Source organism: Harmonia axyridis, chromosome 3, assembly GCF_914767665.1.
Source record: "Harmonia axyridis chromosome 3, icHarAxyr1.1, whole genome shotgun sequence".
Classification (NCBI taxonomy): Eukaryota; Metazoa; Arthropoda; class Insecta; order Coleoptera; family Coccinellidae; genus Harmonia; species Harmonia axyridis.
This window is the reverse complement of record NC_059503.1, coordinates 34,536,900-34,549,990: the sequence shown is the minus strand read 5'-3', so window position 1 is coordinate 34,549,990 and position 13,091 is coordinate 34,536,900. Positions and strand designations below refer to the sequence as shown.

Genomic DNA, 13,091 nt, shown 5'->3' with positions numbered 1-13,091 from the left:
ATTTCAGGGGTTTGAATTTTATTTTACTAAAAGTTTTATTTCGGAGATAATAAGTATATTAAAATAATATCACAAATATCAAATTGTTGAAACTGAGGATATTCATTTCGATATTCGAAAAAAAAACTGCACAAATACATAACTCCAAAAATCCTCGAATTGAGGCAGTGAAAAACAATTGAGTGTTCTTCAATATCATTTCATTTTTCAGTCGCTAAGTTTTCGAGGAAATGCAGTTTCTACTCTTTCGATCAGAAGGAATTTAAGTATCGAATTTCAAGCAAATTTGTTCGAGATGGGGTTTGACCTCAGGATTATCTGTTTCGAAATCTGAAAAAAAATTTCAAAATTTCATATCTTCAAAACAATCAAGTACAGCTAATACTTCCCAAAATTCAACAAGAATTGCAATTAGAAGTAGTGAGATTTTCGAAACACACAGTATGATTTGTGGCATTCGGACAACCTTCTTATCAGAAAGTGACTACGTTGAAAAATTCCAAATAGAAAAATTTAATGATGCAATGCATATTTTCGCAATCTATACCGAAAGCAAAATGTTCGAAATATTCTAAAAATTATGGTCTGCTCTTATAAAAGCCTGTCAGTTGTATTCTGAAATATAGGTAGCTGGAAGATCGCACTGGTCAGCAAGATGTTTAAACTTGCTGCGCTCCTTTTAGTTTTATACTCCACTACCAGTCAAGGTGAGGCTTTCAGCTATTTTGTTCCAAATTCTTTGTTCAACACCAATCCTCACTTCTATTTTACAATTCATTCGAAAATCATACCATTACATTGCAGAAAATTGTGAGAAAATATTACCACTCAAGTACAAACAAAATTCTTAAATTGTATCGAATATTTTTTGTAGGTAATTTTCGCATTACTAATCGAGTTGCGGATTAAGAATCATTCGAAAAAATTCATAGATAATGTGAACTATTATTGCGTTTTCATTCTAGGACAACAAGTAACATGGAAACCCGCACCTCCTTCAGGACCCTATCCAGGATGTTATAGGGTGTGTACTAATGGTAAGTAGATTCCTTTACTCATAAAATTGCTCTGCAGAAAGTATAATTCTCAATCCTTTCCTTACTTTCTTAATATGTGTGTACCTAATTAATTTTTCTCATAGGCCCAGGAACCCCAACGACACCTAAACCCATTGGACCAACTGGTATCAGTGTGTCGACAAGTTCTCCACACGACAGCACCTGGTCAACAGGATGGACAATTACGCAAATCATCACGGGTAAAGGTTCCACTGCAACTGCTCCTTCAGAAACAACCAGTGTTTCATCATCTTCCACCTCATCACCTGGCGCTACAACTTCATCTAGCAGTTCAGAAGAATCTTCCGGAACAACAGAAGAAAATGAGAGTTCCGGAAGTACTGCTTCTGGTTCCACTGGCAGTAGTTCTCCTTCACCATCTGGATCGACTGAAGAAGGCTCGTCATCTGGATCAACTGGAGGAGGCTCGTCATCTGGATCTACCGAAGAAGGCTCATCATCTGGAACAACTGGAGGAGATTCATCATCTGGATCTACTGAAGAAGGCTCATCATCTGGAACAACTGGAGGAGATTCATCATCTGGATCAACTGAAGGAAACTCATCATCTGGATCAACTGAAGGAGGCTCTTCATCTGGAACAACTGAAAGTGGATCGTCATCTGGAACAACTGGAGGAGGTTCATCATCTGGATCAACTGAGGAAGGCTCTTCATCTGGAACCACTGGGAGTGGCTCATCATCTGGATCAACTGAAGAAGGCTCATCATCTGGAACAACTGAAAGTGGCTCGTCATCGGGATCAACTGGAGGAACCTCATCAGGATCAACTGAGGAAGGCTCATCATCTGGATCAACTGAAGAAAACTCCTCTTCTGGTTCTACTCAAGGAGGTTCATCACCATCTGGAGCCACTGAGGAAAGCTCACCTTCGGGCACTTCTGAAGAATCCAGCACTGGCACCACACCTTCAGGTGGTACTTCTGGAACGGCATCGGGTGGTTTCACTGAAAGTGGAAGCACATCTTCCGGATCTTCAAGTGGGTCTACCAATCAGAACTCCAGTCCTGGTGAAGGGTCTTCCACCGGAACAACAGAAGAAGGAAGCTCTGAATCAACTGAGCCTACATCAAGTAGTCCAGGTAATACCCACTTGCAGAAGAAGTTATTGATTGAGTTATTAAATTACACTTCCAGTTGAAATGAAATAATCGATATACGCTCACCTTGAAAGAATACTCCTCAGAAATTTTTTTAATTTTCAGGTCATTGTTTGTGTCCTTGCAGTTGTCCACCACCTAATGTACAACGTGAGTACTGATAAAATCAAATAAGTTTAACCTACCATTTATCTGGTGATTTCATAATTGAGATTCATCATCACAACGTATCTTGTATGGTTACTAATTAATCATAAAATTGGTCTAAAAGTAGCGAATGTTTTATGTTTTTTATGTTCACAGAAGGCAGATTTTTACAACATCACTTGAAGAGAAATCATTTATCCCAACATAGTTATGAAAGTACGTATAATATACCTACTACTCTTTATTTCACTGAAGTTTTGTTCAAACTATTGACAAAAAGGTTAGGAACTTCATGGCCTTTCACTGTCCTGTTTTTTTTTTAACACCAGATAATATTCTGCATGAGATGCATCATGTAAATAATGTAAAAAGAATGGCAACGTCATCAGCCAATTCTTATGGATAATAATGGTACATATGTTATAGCCAAACAAAAACCAAGAAATCACCATGAATCCAAACAACATGGCACAAATCACGAAACCAAACACCATGAAAATAAAGGGCATTTAAGTCACCAGTTGAAACATCACCAGACCAAACACCAAAGTCATTCAACAAACCATGAAGTCAAACATCACGAAACAAAACATCATCACGAGGTGAAACATCATGGTGGACATTTTGAAACCAATAAGCATCAAGAGAAACACCATGGTGCCCACATAGAAACAAAACATCATGAGGTGAAACATCATGGTCAACATGAGACCAAACACCATGAAGCCAAACACCACGGTGAACATGAGACAAAACACCATCACGTTGCACAACATGAATCAAAGCATCATGGACACGAGGTCAAAAATCACCATGCCAGTCATGAAACAAAACACCACGGACATGAAGCTGAACATCACCAAGCGAAACACCATCAACATAACGAGAAGAAACATGCAGCTACAGGTGATTAATAACATAATCACATTTTTCTGTATGAATTGATTTTAATTTTACCTATTTATTATTTCAGCCGCATGATGTGATACAAATTGTTGACTTCAGTAAATGCGACGACCTTAGCTATAGTTATTTTGGACAATGAAAGACATTGGTTATGGGGCACCAAATGTTTTAAGACTAGGTATAAGAGTTGAATAAAATTTTTTCTATTTTAATCGTTACTTTTTTGAACCCCAAAAAATAAATCAAACTTGCCTACGAAAGTGAGAAGTTGATTCAACTGTTGATTATTTGAAGTTTGGTAATGAAGATTAGAACTGTGTTATTTTTGTTCTTTACAAAAATACCTTGCACTCAATATTCATAGAATAGTATTATCATTTTGATCTATGTATATAAGCTAACCAGCAAAAGAAAGAAAAATTAGAATAACAACTACACTAGAATATAGATAAAAGGAACGGAAAGTAAACATTTGCGCTCGATCCTAAATACAAGAGAGATGGAAGTTTAGTGTCGCCAATCACAATCGAGCTAGCCGAATCCATAGGCGTCCAGAATCCTGATTTGATTGTTGAATATTTTATCAGGAATTCTTTTTCATAACTTCACAATAGCTAAATCATTAAACTGAGAAAAACATTGACTTTTTTGAAGCACGATAGAATATTCATGAATAAATTACATATTGTGAACTATTTTCGAGCATCAATTGATATTCTCGAAATTAATCAAATTACATAGTTACGCTCCTGCTATAGTGTCATGTCCGATGAATGTTTGAATCAAAACAAATACATCAGTTACAAGACGATTTCCGTTCCTCTTATTAATACAAAATACAACTACAAGAGAGTAAGCCTTCATAAATGTTGCATAAGATTTATCGTTTCAAATGTTTCGATTTACAAGAATCAAACACAGATCAAATTTTCAGGAAATTTCGATAATTTACACAACAATAAGGATAATGTCGCAATCGGAAAAAGATGCAGTTTACGTACGTCCTTTCCGGTCAAGAAATTGCTAACTATGCGAATGCGTGAACAGTATTTAATTCGGGGTTATTGTTGCCAAATTGTGCAGACACCTCAATCGCTTGAATTCATTGGGAGATTTACTACAGTCTCTGGTTACAACTAAATAATCTCTTTTTTGCACTCCAAGTGAAAATTTTGAAAACAGCTATTTTGGCAATTAAAATATTCCAAGAAGGTAACCTTTATTTGCAGAACTATGTCAAATAAAGATCAATAAATTGATGTTATCATATTGATCCGCAATCTGTAAAGTGCGTATTTTCTGGAAATAAAAACTTGTAAATGGTTTAAATCAGCTGATCTCCATAAAAATACAAGATAGTTGTCAATTACATAATATAAAAATAATGGTAAATAACGAAAAAAACATTTTTTTCGGCATCCCGGACGCTTCTTCTCTGAGAAAGTAGCATTTCCCAGCCTAGTCCGGAAAGTACGTACTTCCCGGACTAGGCCGGAAAAGAATCATAGAATCCATAGCAACCGAAATAACGGCTGACAGTTCATATGAAATTAGTTGTCAAAAATTTGCATGTTTTTTGATCGCAATCGCAATAAAATATGGAAAGCAGCAGCGATAGTGTTATTTTACATGGTTGCCGAAAAAATATTGTACGCAACTCGCCCGAAAATGGTTTTTTTGGACTCACAGACTTCCAGGACTCGCTTACGCTCGTCCTGGAATTTTGTCTATTCGTCCAAAAAAACCATATTTTCCGGACTTGTTACGTAAATTACTATTTTTTTATTTTGAACTGGTATTGTAGATATTTGAATTGTCATCCAAATAGTTAAATAGTTATTTTCCTCACAAGTGCGGAAAGTTGTACTTTTTCGCACGAATTGCCGTTGAGCAGTTGAGTGCGGGAAAGATACTTTCCGCAAAAGTTAGGAACAATATTTTTTTACAAGCGAAATAAATTAAAACTCGAAAGATTTGATTAGTTTTTCCTATACACATGAATGACAGACGTAATTCTGCATGTCGTTATCATAGTTATGTCATAATTGACGTTAATTCGGCGTTCCCGCACGCATGTCCGTCAGGAAAAGAAATAGGGGTTTTTCCCGCACTGTCTGAGAAAGTGACTCTTTCTGACTTAAAATGCGTGTGGAAAAAGAGTTGAAAGCGCACGCTTGTAGAAAAATATATTAGGCCACGTTCAGCAAAAGAAACAGTTGCAGGATATTCTGCTGAACGCATTAGATTGGTTTCCGCTCCATAGCCACCTTTAGTGCGAATTCATCTTACATGTTACTATTGGTATGGTCAGTTAATCACCTTGGCTACTATGGTTAGTAAGTAAGCGGTCCGTAAAATATATTGAATTTTTCAATCTTCAAAAAGCGGTGATTAATTCTAAAAACTTCGGTGGGTCATCCGTCTTCTGGATCGGTAACCAAGCTCACTCGTCTTCATTTTAATTTTCAGATTATTGTTTATGGAATTTTTTCATGACATCTGACAATCAAAGACCTTATGATTCAAGTTATAAAACAAATAACCTTCAGAGCAATCAAAAACTTTTAGTTCTTTGCAAATTACAAGAGATAACCATTTATAACCTCCAAAATTCTGCCAAAGAAAAATTTTGTCGACCAATGACAAGTGTCAAGCTGTCCGTAGGAATATACGAAGCAGGTTACCTGAAATATTGAAAACCGCTAGTAACCGCTCTGAAATTATCGGTGATATACGGACCATACCCTTTATGGCAACTGGTTTTGGGGATGAAATAAGAAATTTAAATTTCGAATACAACAATAGTGGTTTGAAAAGCCGTTCTCAAACCAATTTCGAAGATGCGCTCTGAGGATTGCGGTTTTTAATGTCGAGATCACTGATGGAATCATCAGTTTGGCACAAAGTTATCTTTGCCAGATACAATTGGATTACTCGGTTACAGGATTAATTTTCCAGTTTGGCAACTCAGCACCTAAAATTTCTATATGAATGAAATAAGATTCAAGGTCGTCAAACTCATATGCGCCAATGCGCCTCAACCCAACAAAGGTTGGTTATTCACTTTCTTCAGTATCCATAGCGGCGTTAAAATGTCCATAACTGAATTCTCTGGTGAAAACAGATTCCTGTCAAACTTCTTCAAATGCGAAGTAGAATATGAAGGAATTATTTATCCAACATCAGAACATGCATTCCAAGCAGCCAAAACATATGATGAAGAAGAGAGAAAAATGATTTTATCAACCAAATCACCCGTAATAGCCAAACGTAAAGGGCTCAAAGTCAAACTAAGACCTGATTGGGAAGAAGTTAAAGTTGCTATAATGACAGATATACTGAGAACAAAATTTCAACAACCAGAATTCAAACAACAGCTCTTAGATACTCTTGATAAAGACATAGTTGAGGGCAACAAGTGGCATGATAATTATTGGGGCAAATGTATCTGTAAAAGATGCAATGGTAAAGGTAAAAATGTTTTGGGGAAGATAATAAAAAAAATTAGAGATGAATTGAAAAATAACTGAATTTTTGTGAATCATTTAATTCAATGTTAATTTGATTTTTGAGGTAATTAGATATCCGTATTTTAACTGTAATTAATACATTTTAAAACTCAGATATTCTATATTTAGATTGAAATTCTTCAATACAGTTTTATAAGTTTTATAACAAGAAATGTATGGGAGTTGTTCTGTGAAGAAATCAAGTTATAGTTGTCCAGAAAAAACTAGCTGGTGCTAGGTCATGAACTTCCAAATGCACATCTCAGCTCCAACCAACATTGTGATTCACAACGAAAGAAAGATAATTTTTGCTTGTTTAGTCAGCTTTAATGCAAGGTGTAAACCAGGATGTACTAAGCCAAAAGTTAGGAAGTCAATGGCCTACGGCAACCTCCCTTTTGTCTGAACTAATATTAATAATAAAGTAAAAAATGCAGATTAGAAAACTAGGGACTCCTTCATATATTGATATTTATAGATATTCACTAGAAATATATTTTGCTATTTTTCAATCTTGTATAAATTGTATAGAATATTTTTTAATGTGACTTTTATTAATCCTATTTAATCTAAGCTAATGAAATTTTATATTTGTGCAATGATTTGATTGGTTTTTAAGTGATCAATCTACGAAATTTCTGTCCACATGCATCATAACTTTTGAACGGAGGGTCTAGAAACTTGAAATTTTCAAGAAAATTCAAATTTGAAATACCGCAGTGAAGTTCGTTAATGGTCAAAATCCGACAAGGTGTTCCATAAATGTGGATGGTACCCAAGGATGCAATGAGCGAATGAATGAACTCGCCCGGAAAAACTTATTGCACCCATGGAGAACACAGAACTGTATATAAGTATAAAGAGATGTGATTTATTATGATGTCATTGTTTACTTCATCCAGATAAGGGATTCTAACAGATATTATGCTCCTAAAATTTGGATGAATATTTTACACATACAAACTAAACTTCAATCTAGTCAGATCTGTTGTTATAAAAAAAATGAATCATTTTCTTCTTGTATTTTCTATAGTTGTGGTGATGCAATTTACATAAAATTTTACATCAAACTTTTTATTATACATTCATTTGTCAAGGAAATATTGAGTATTTATTTTCGAAAATCTGCTGGAATTTTCCATTGGTTCCGATGAAGCAATCAACTTAAAATTTTGACTGAAGCTTGAAATTGTTATATCATACATGTTTCCAAATTCTCAACTTACTCATATATGTTGATAATAAAATGTAAGATTTGTTTACCAAATATTCTTCTTAAATTTTCTGTTAGTTCTGCTGACATGATCAACAAGAACAAGAATTTCGTAAAAGGTTGTTTTAAAATATCAGTCAATCAATTATAACTTCCTATACTTACAAATTTTTGGAGTAACTGTTCTGGAACAGTCAGGATTTTTATTTTTCATTTTTCACTATTTCAGAGGAATTGAATTCAAAATTTTTTCTTTCACTATTATTAACTAGTTTGGCTACTTTTTCATTTCTCCCTTGTCTTATCTGTTTATTAGCAACTTAAGTTTTCTGTTAATTTATTTTGACTATATGACACTCAATTTATTTTGTTATTCATATCAATATAATATCCCTTCTGTTCTTTCTTACTATTATTTGATTGCCTTTGAATGGTACTTCTGCTCATTTTCAACCATTGTTTTAACAGACAAAATTTTGACCTATTATTTTGCTTTTTTCCATGGCTTTCATTTTTTTTTTTCAATAAAATCACTCTCAATTCCATTAAACTGAAATAACATGTTTTTATTGTTTGTCATATGAACGCTGCACCCAGAAACGACTATAAAGTTATATCTCGACTTAAGGGAGTTATGGGATAACAATAATAATTATTCACCCTCATTTCCACTCAAAGGATATATCTTCCAAATTCTTACACTTTTGCTCATTCTTCCATCTGCAATATTTTTCTTATATAAAAACACAGATCACTAGCAGGTGTTTCACAATCCGTATTTAAAAAGAAAATCGTTACACCTATATATACAGACCTTTTTGTGAAATTCAATCGAACCTTCTCTCATGTAAGATGCCTTAAAGCCTGTATGTGCACTGATTAGATTTTGTTTCGAACTTTTTGAAATATTCCACCTGTTGCTTTAGAAAAAACTTACCAAAATTCTCTTCAAATTAGTTCGAATTCCCGTAATCTGTCTGTCGGTATTTAAAAATGAAATAATGATTTGAGAAACTGTAAAACTTAACATAACAATTCAGTTTATATCGAATTTGTAATGAAATTAATAGAATTAGAATAACGACAGTCCGGCAGTGATGTCAAGTCTTGCAAGTTAAAAGTCCCTAAAATTCATTCGAAAAATCCCTAGAATTCCCCAGATTTGTTCAAATGTCAAAAATTCAAATATAAAAAAATAGTATATTCTAAAACAAGTTGCAGAATGGGCTCCAACACAAATGCGAAATTCGAAAACGAGCGACGAAGGAGCGAGTTTTGGAACGCATGAGTGTTGGAATTGCCTTCTGCAACGAGTATTAGACGATATTTTCTCTATTTCAGTCAAGTTTTGCGAATTATTGTCGAAATTCAATGAAAAATTCAGATTATATATCCTAGTGACTTCTGTATTGTATCTTGACAGATTACGGAATTTGAATATGAATCGTATGTTTCGAATTTAGACATAATTTACAATTACACATTAACTTCGTGAATTATATCTGACGAAATCGATTTAACACTACTATGATTAAGAGAATTTGCGGAGGTGTAGCAAATCATTTCCCAAATATTCCCCAAATATTGACAATTATTGTCGTTTGTTGAAATTTGATAGGATTGGAAGTCAGCATAGACAACCACAAAACGAAAAATATATCTGAAAACGATGTTGTAATGAGTTCATTACAGCACTATTTTTAGAACTGTAATGAACTCATTACGATACAGAAATAGAGAAAATATAGTTAAATTATTAATCTTAGATTACCTATAGATTATTAACCCTTAACCACAGACGTGAAAATATTGTCACGCAGCAACAGACGTGTGGTCATTTTGACCCCCTCAATAGAAACGTCCACATTATCCCAAAAACTTCGAGTTTTTTATCTCAATCAGCATTTCGCATTACGTTTACTATCTTATAATCAGTATCCTTTGTTTTAACCCGTAACCACAGACGAGGATTCAAATTGACCCCGTCCAGGTTTTAAATTTTGTGTTTTTTGCTAACGTAGGCGTTTGTCAGTGTAGGTACCTGTCAGTCGTTCAGTAAAAAGACAAATTCATATTCAAAAAGTGATTTCCGGAGATCTGATATTAGAATATCACGTCCTTAAAATTTTAAGGGGTCAAAAAGATCACACCTCCGTGTTTACGTAATTATTTCGTATTTTGAATCAAATCGATTTTCGTATTACAAATTCAATTTAGAATGGCTGATAACGCGGAATCTGGGACCGTATTCTCGACAAGTGATCTTTCAAAACGTATAATACGTTCTTTCAGTGCTCTGAACACGGAATGAACGTATACGTTTTGAAAGATCACTTGTCGAGAATACGGTCCCTGGCCCATCTAAAAGGGTGAAATTGAGTGATGAAAATTTTGAAGAAACCGTACTGAAATGGGCGGCAGAAATTGGTAGTGATGTAAGTGACTTGGACTCTGACGATGATTTTATTCCCAGTGAACATGATACAGAGTCTGAAATTGACGCAGATGAAAATGAGACTATCGAAAATGTAGAAATTCTTGAGAATAAGAATGATGAAGTTGGAAATGAAGAAAAACAGAATTTTCCACATAGTTCAAATTAATTCTATGGCAAAAATCGTTATAAATGGTCAAAGTTGAATCACAATATTGTTTTACGATTGCCAGGATTGAAAGATCGAAGTATTCCCAGAGAAGAACCGGAAATTGTTTGGAACGCCCTCTTTGATGAGTATATTATCAGTGAAATTCTTGCGTGGACGAAACAACCTATGGCGACAATTAGATTGAAAGATGAAAACAAAGGAGACCTACGTGATTTAGGCCCAGTTTTACCAAACAGCACTTGATCCCAGATTGATTAAACTCCGCTTGTTACTAAAGCAGGCTTAACAGTGTTTTCTGTTTCACCATGCATCAACCCGTCCGAAGATGATCGCGATTAACCAAATCGCGATTAAATAGTCAAACCATTTGGCAACGTTGTGAACAAAAAGTTATATAGTGTTCTGTATCGTATTAGCAGTGATGACCACCATTGGCGCTAGGTGTCAGGTGTCATTCATTCATAACTCATAACATTTCAAAACATTTGTCATCTTGTAAACAAAAAACAAAGTTAATTTTTGCCGAAAATGTCGAGTGATGTGCTTCGAAATGTCGGAAACTTGCAGAAGTTAAAAAGAAATTATCCCATTTCACAAAACCACACATTCTGGAAAAAAATTATATAAGTTATTTTATTAACTTATTTCTTTTTATTAACAAGTTTGACTGCTTCTTAAATAATATTTCAATCAAACATATCAATAAATTATTCTTTGCAATAAATTTCATAAAACACAAAAACAAAGTTTACGTGTATTTTAAATGGGAAATATTGAGCTTATACATATAGTCATATTTTGATAAAATTGACCCAAAAAGTAGAAATTTCCGGAAAAATAATTACATAGACAAGAGTTCCATACTGATAAATAATTATTAATCTCAACTTGAAAGGTTATAATCCTCCAAAAATAGCCGATTAGTGCTAAATCGCGATTGGTCGATTAAATGGCGCTTTGGAGTGTGGTGAAACGCTACATTACATTAATCGTGATCTAAGGCCTCACTTAAGAGCCAAGTCAAGATTAAAGCATTTGGTGAAACTGGGCCTTAGATGTTATATAACTGAAATCATTTATCGGCTTGCTATTATTTACTGCTATATTCAAATCCAATCACGAAGATTTGAGATCCATATTCGCTACCGATGGTCCGGGCAGAGACATATTTCGGTGTGTTACTAATTTGAATCGATTCGCATTTCGCTGTAATTCCTTCAGCTCTAAGATTCGATGATTCCAGAGCCAGAGTTGAAAGTTCTAATAAAGATAAACTAGCAGCAATTTCAAAAATTTTCAACGCATTCATCAATAATTTTCAGAAAGTGTATTCAATAGGTACATGCGTGTGTGTAGAGGAAATGCTGGTTTCGTTTAGAAGACGATCAAAATTCAAAATGTATATGCCTCAGAAACCTTGCAAGTACGGATTGAAAATTATGGCACTAACAGATGCAAGAAATGAGTATCTACTAAATACTTACATTTATTGCGGAAAAGATTCGGATGGATATGATTTATCTCAGGATCTAAAATAGTATTCCAAACCAACCCAAGCTGTTCTTAGACTGGTGAAAGCAATAATATGGGCACGAATCGAAATATAACAGCAGATAATTGGTTTTCTTCTATTGAACTGTTGAATGCTCTGAGGAAAGTTCATCTGACATATGTAAGAACAATGAAGAAGAATAAGAGATAAATTCCTCCACAATTCCTCCCAAAGAGAATTAGGGAGGTAGGCTCAAGTTTGTAGGCATATACAAGCAATATGACAATGATCTCCATGTGACCAAGAAAAATAAAGCTGTCATATTAGTCTCTTCTGTTCACCATCAACCAACCATTGACAATGGGAAACCAGAAATAATCTCGTACTATAAAATACGAAAGGAGGAGTGGATAATCTGGATGAAAAATGTAGCATATATTCATGTGGTCGAAGGACAAGACGATGGCCGATGGCTTTATTTTTCAGGATGGTGGACATTTCGTCTGCGAACTGATATATTCTTCATCAATCGTATAGAGATAATGCAAAACTGTCGAGATTCGGTTACGTAAAGCAATTAGCAATTAAATTGGTAATACCGGAAATGGAACGAAGGTTCAAAAACTCGCATATAACACGCGAAGTTCGGTTGTGTATAGGAAGAATTCTGAATATAAGAAATGTTGATAATTATATAAAAGAGGGAAAACTGGAGAAAAGAAGAGCATGTAAGAGATGCCCAGCCAGTAAAAGACGGAAAACCGATCATATTTGTATAATATGTAAAATTCCCATTTGTATTGAATGCACGAAGAGTGTCTGTGTAGACTGTGCAGCTTGAAAAATGGGTGTAAATACTCCTTGCAGTTATCTATAATTTTAAAAATGTTGTTGATTGTTTTTTTGTTATTTGTTCATTCATACCTATATTTTGATATTTTGAAAGCAATAAAACAAAAATTCCATGAGTTTTTTTTATGTGCCCAATAAATGAGACCGTTGTCAAATATGGTGGATAACGGACCTCTTCCTAGGAATA

At 34.4% G+C, this 13,091-nt stretch overlaps 2 protein-coding genes across 3 annotated transcripts; both read left to right on the top strand.

The window, feature by feature from the left end:
* The first annotated feature begins 560 nt into the window (after window positions 1-560).
* On the top strand, window positions 561-3,444 carry LOC123676709 (uncharacterized protein DDB_G0271670-like). Its single transcript, XM_045612852.1, has 7 exons — window positions 561-707; window positions 966-1,037; window positions 1,142-2,161; window positions 2,285-2,329; window positions 2,483-2,542; window positions 2,753-3,232; window positions 3,300-3,444. The coding sequence occupies exons 1-7, from the start codon at window positions 656-658 to the stop codon at window positions 3,305-3,307; spliced, it is 1,737 nt and encodes a 578-aa protein (XP_045468808.1). The 5' UTR covers window positions 561-655; the 3' UTR covers window positions 3,308-3,444.
* A 2,641-nt stretch (window positions 3,445-6,085) lies between these two features.
* LOC123676711 (N-glycosidase YbiA-like) lies at window positions 6,086-7,284 on the top strand. Of its 2 annotated transcripts, none has more exons than XM_045612856.1 (2): window positions 6,086-6,701; window positions 6,795-7,284. In XM_045612856.1, exons 1-2 carry the CDS (start codon window positions 6,220-6,222, stop codon window positions 6,802-6,804), a joined length of 492 nt encoding a protein of 163 aa, XP_045468812.1. In that variant the 5' UTR covers window positions 6,086-6,219; the 3' UTR covers window positions 6,805-7,284. The 2 variants fall into 2 exon arrangements, with proteins under 2 accessions (XP_045468812.1, XP_045468810.1); XM_045612854.1 differs by having other exon boundaries at window positions 6,095-6,805; window positions 6,871-7,284.
* The last annotated feature ends 5,807 nt before the right edge of the window (window positions 7,285-13,091 follow it).

Bases quoted from the DNA above. Each gene is read 5' to 3' on its own strand.
- LOC123676709 (XM_045612852.1), top strand. From the start codon at position 656: ATGTTTAAACTTGCTGCGCTCCTTTTAGTTTTATACTCCACTACCAGT. The intron at 2,162-2,284 runs GTAATACCCACT...TTTAATTTTCAG, and splicing joins GCCTACATCAAGTAGTCCAG to GTCATTGTTTGTGTCCTTGC. The intron at 2,543-2,752 runs GTACGTATAATA...CATATGTTATAG, and splicing joins ATCCCAACATAGTTATGAAA to CCAAACAAAAACCAAGAAAT.
- LOC123676711 (XM_045612854.1), top strand. From the start codon at position 6,220: ATGAATGAAATAAGATTCAAGGTCGTCAAACTCATATGCGCCAATGCG.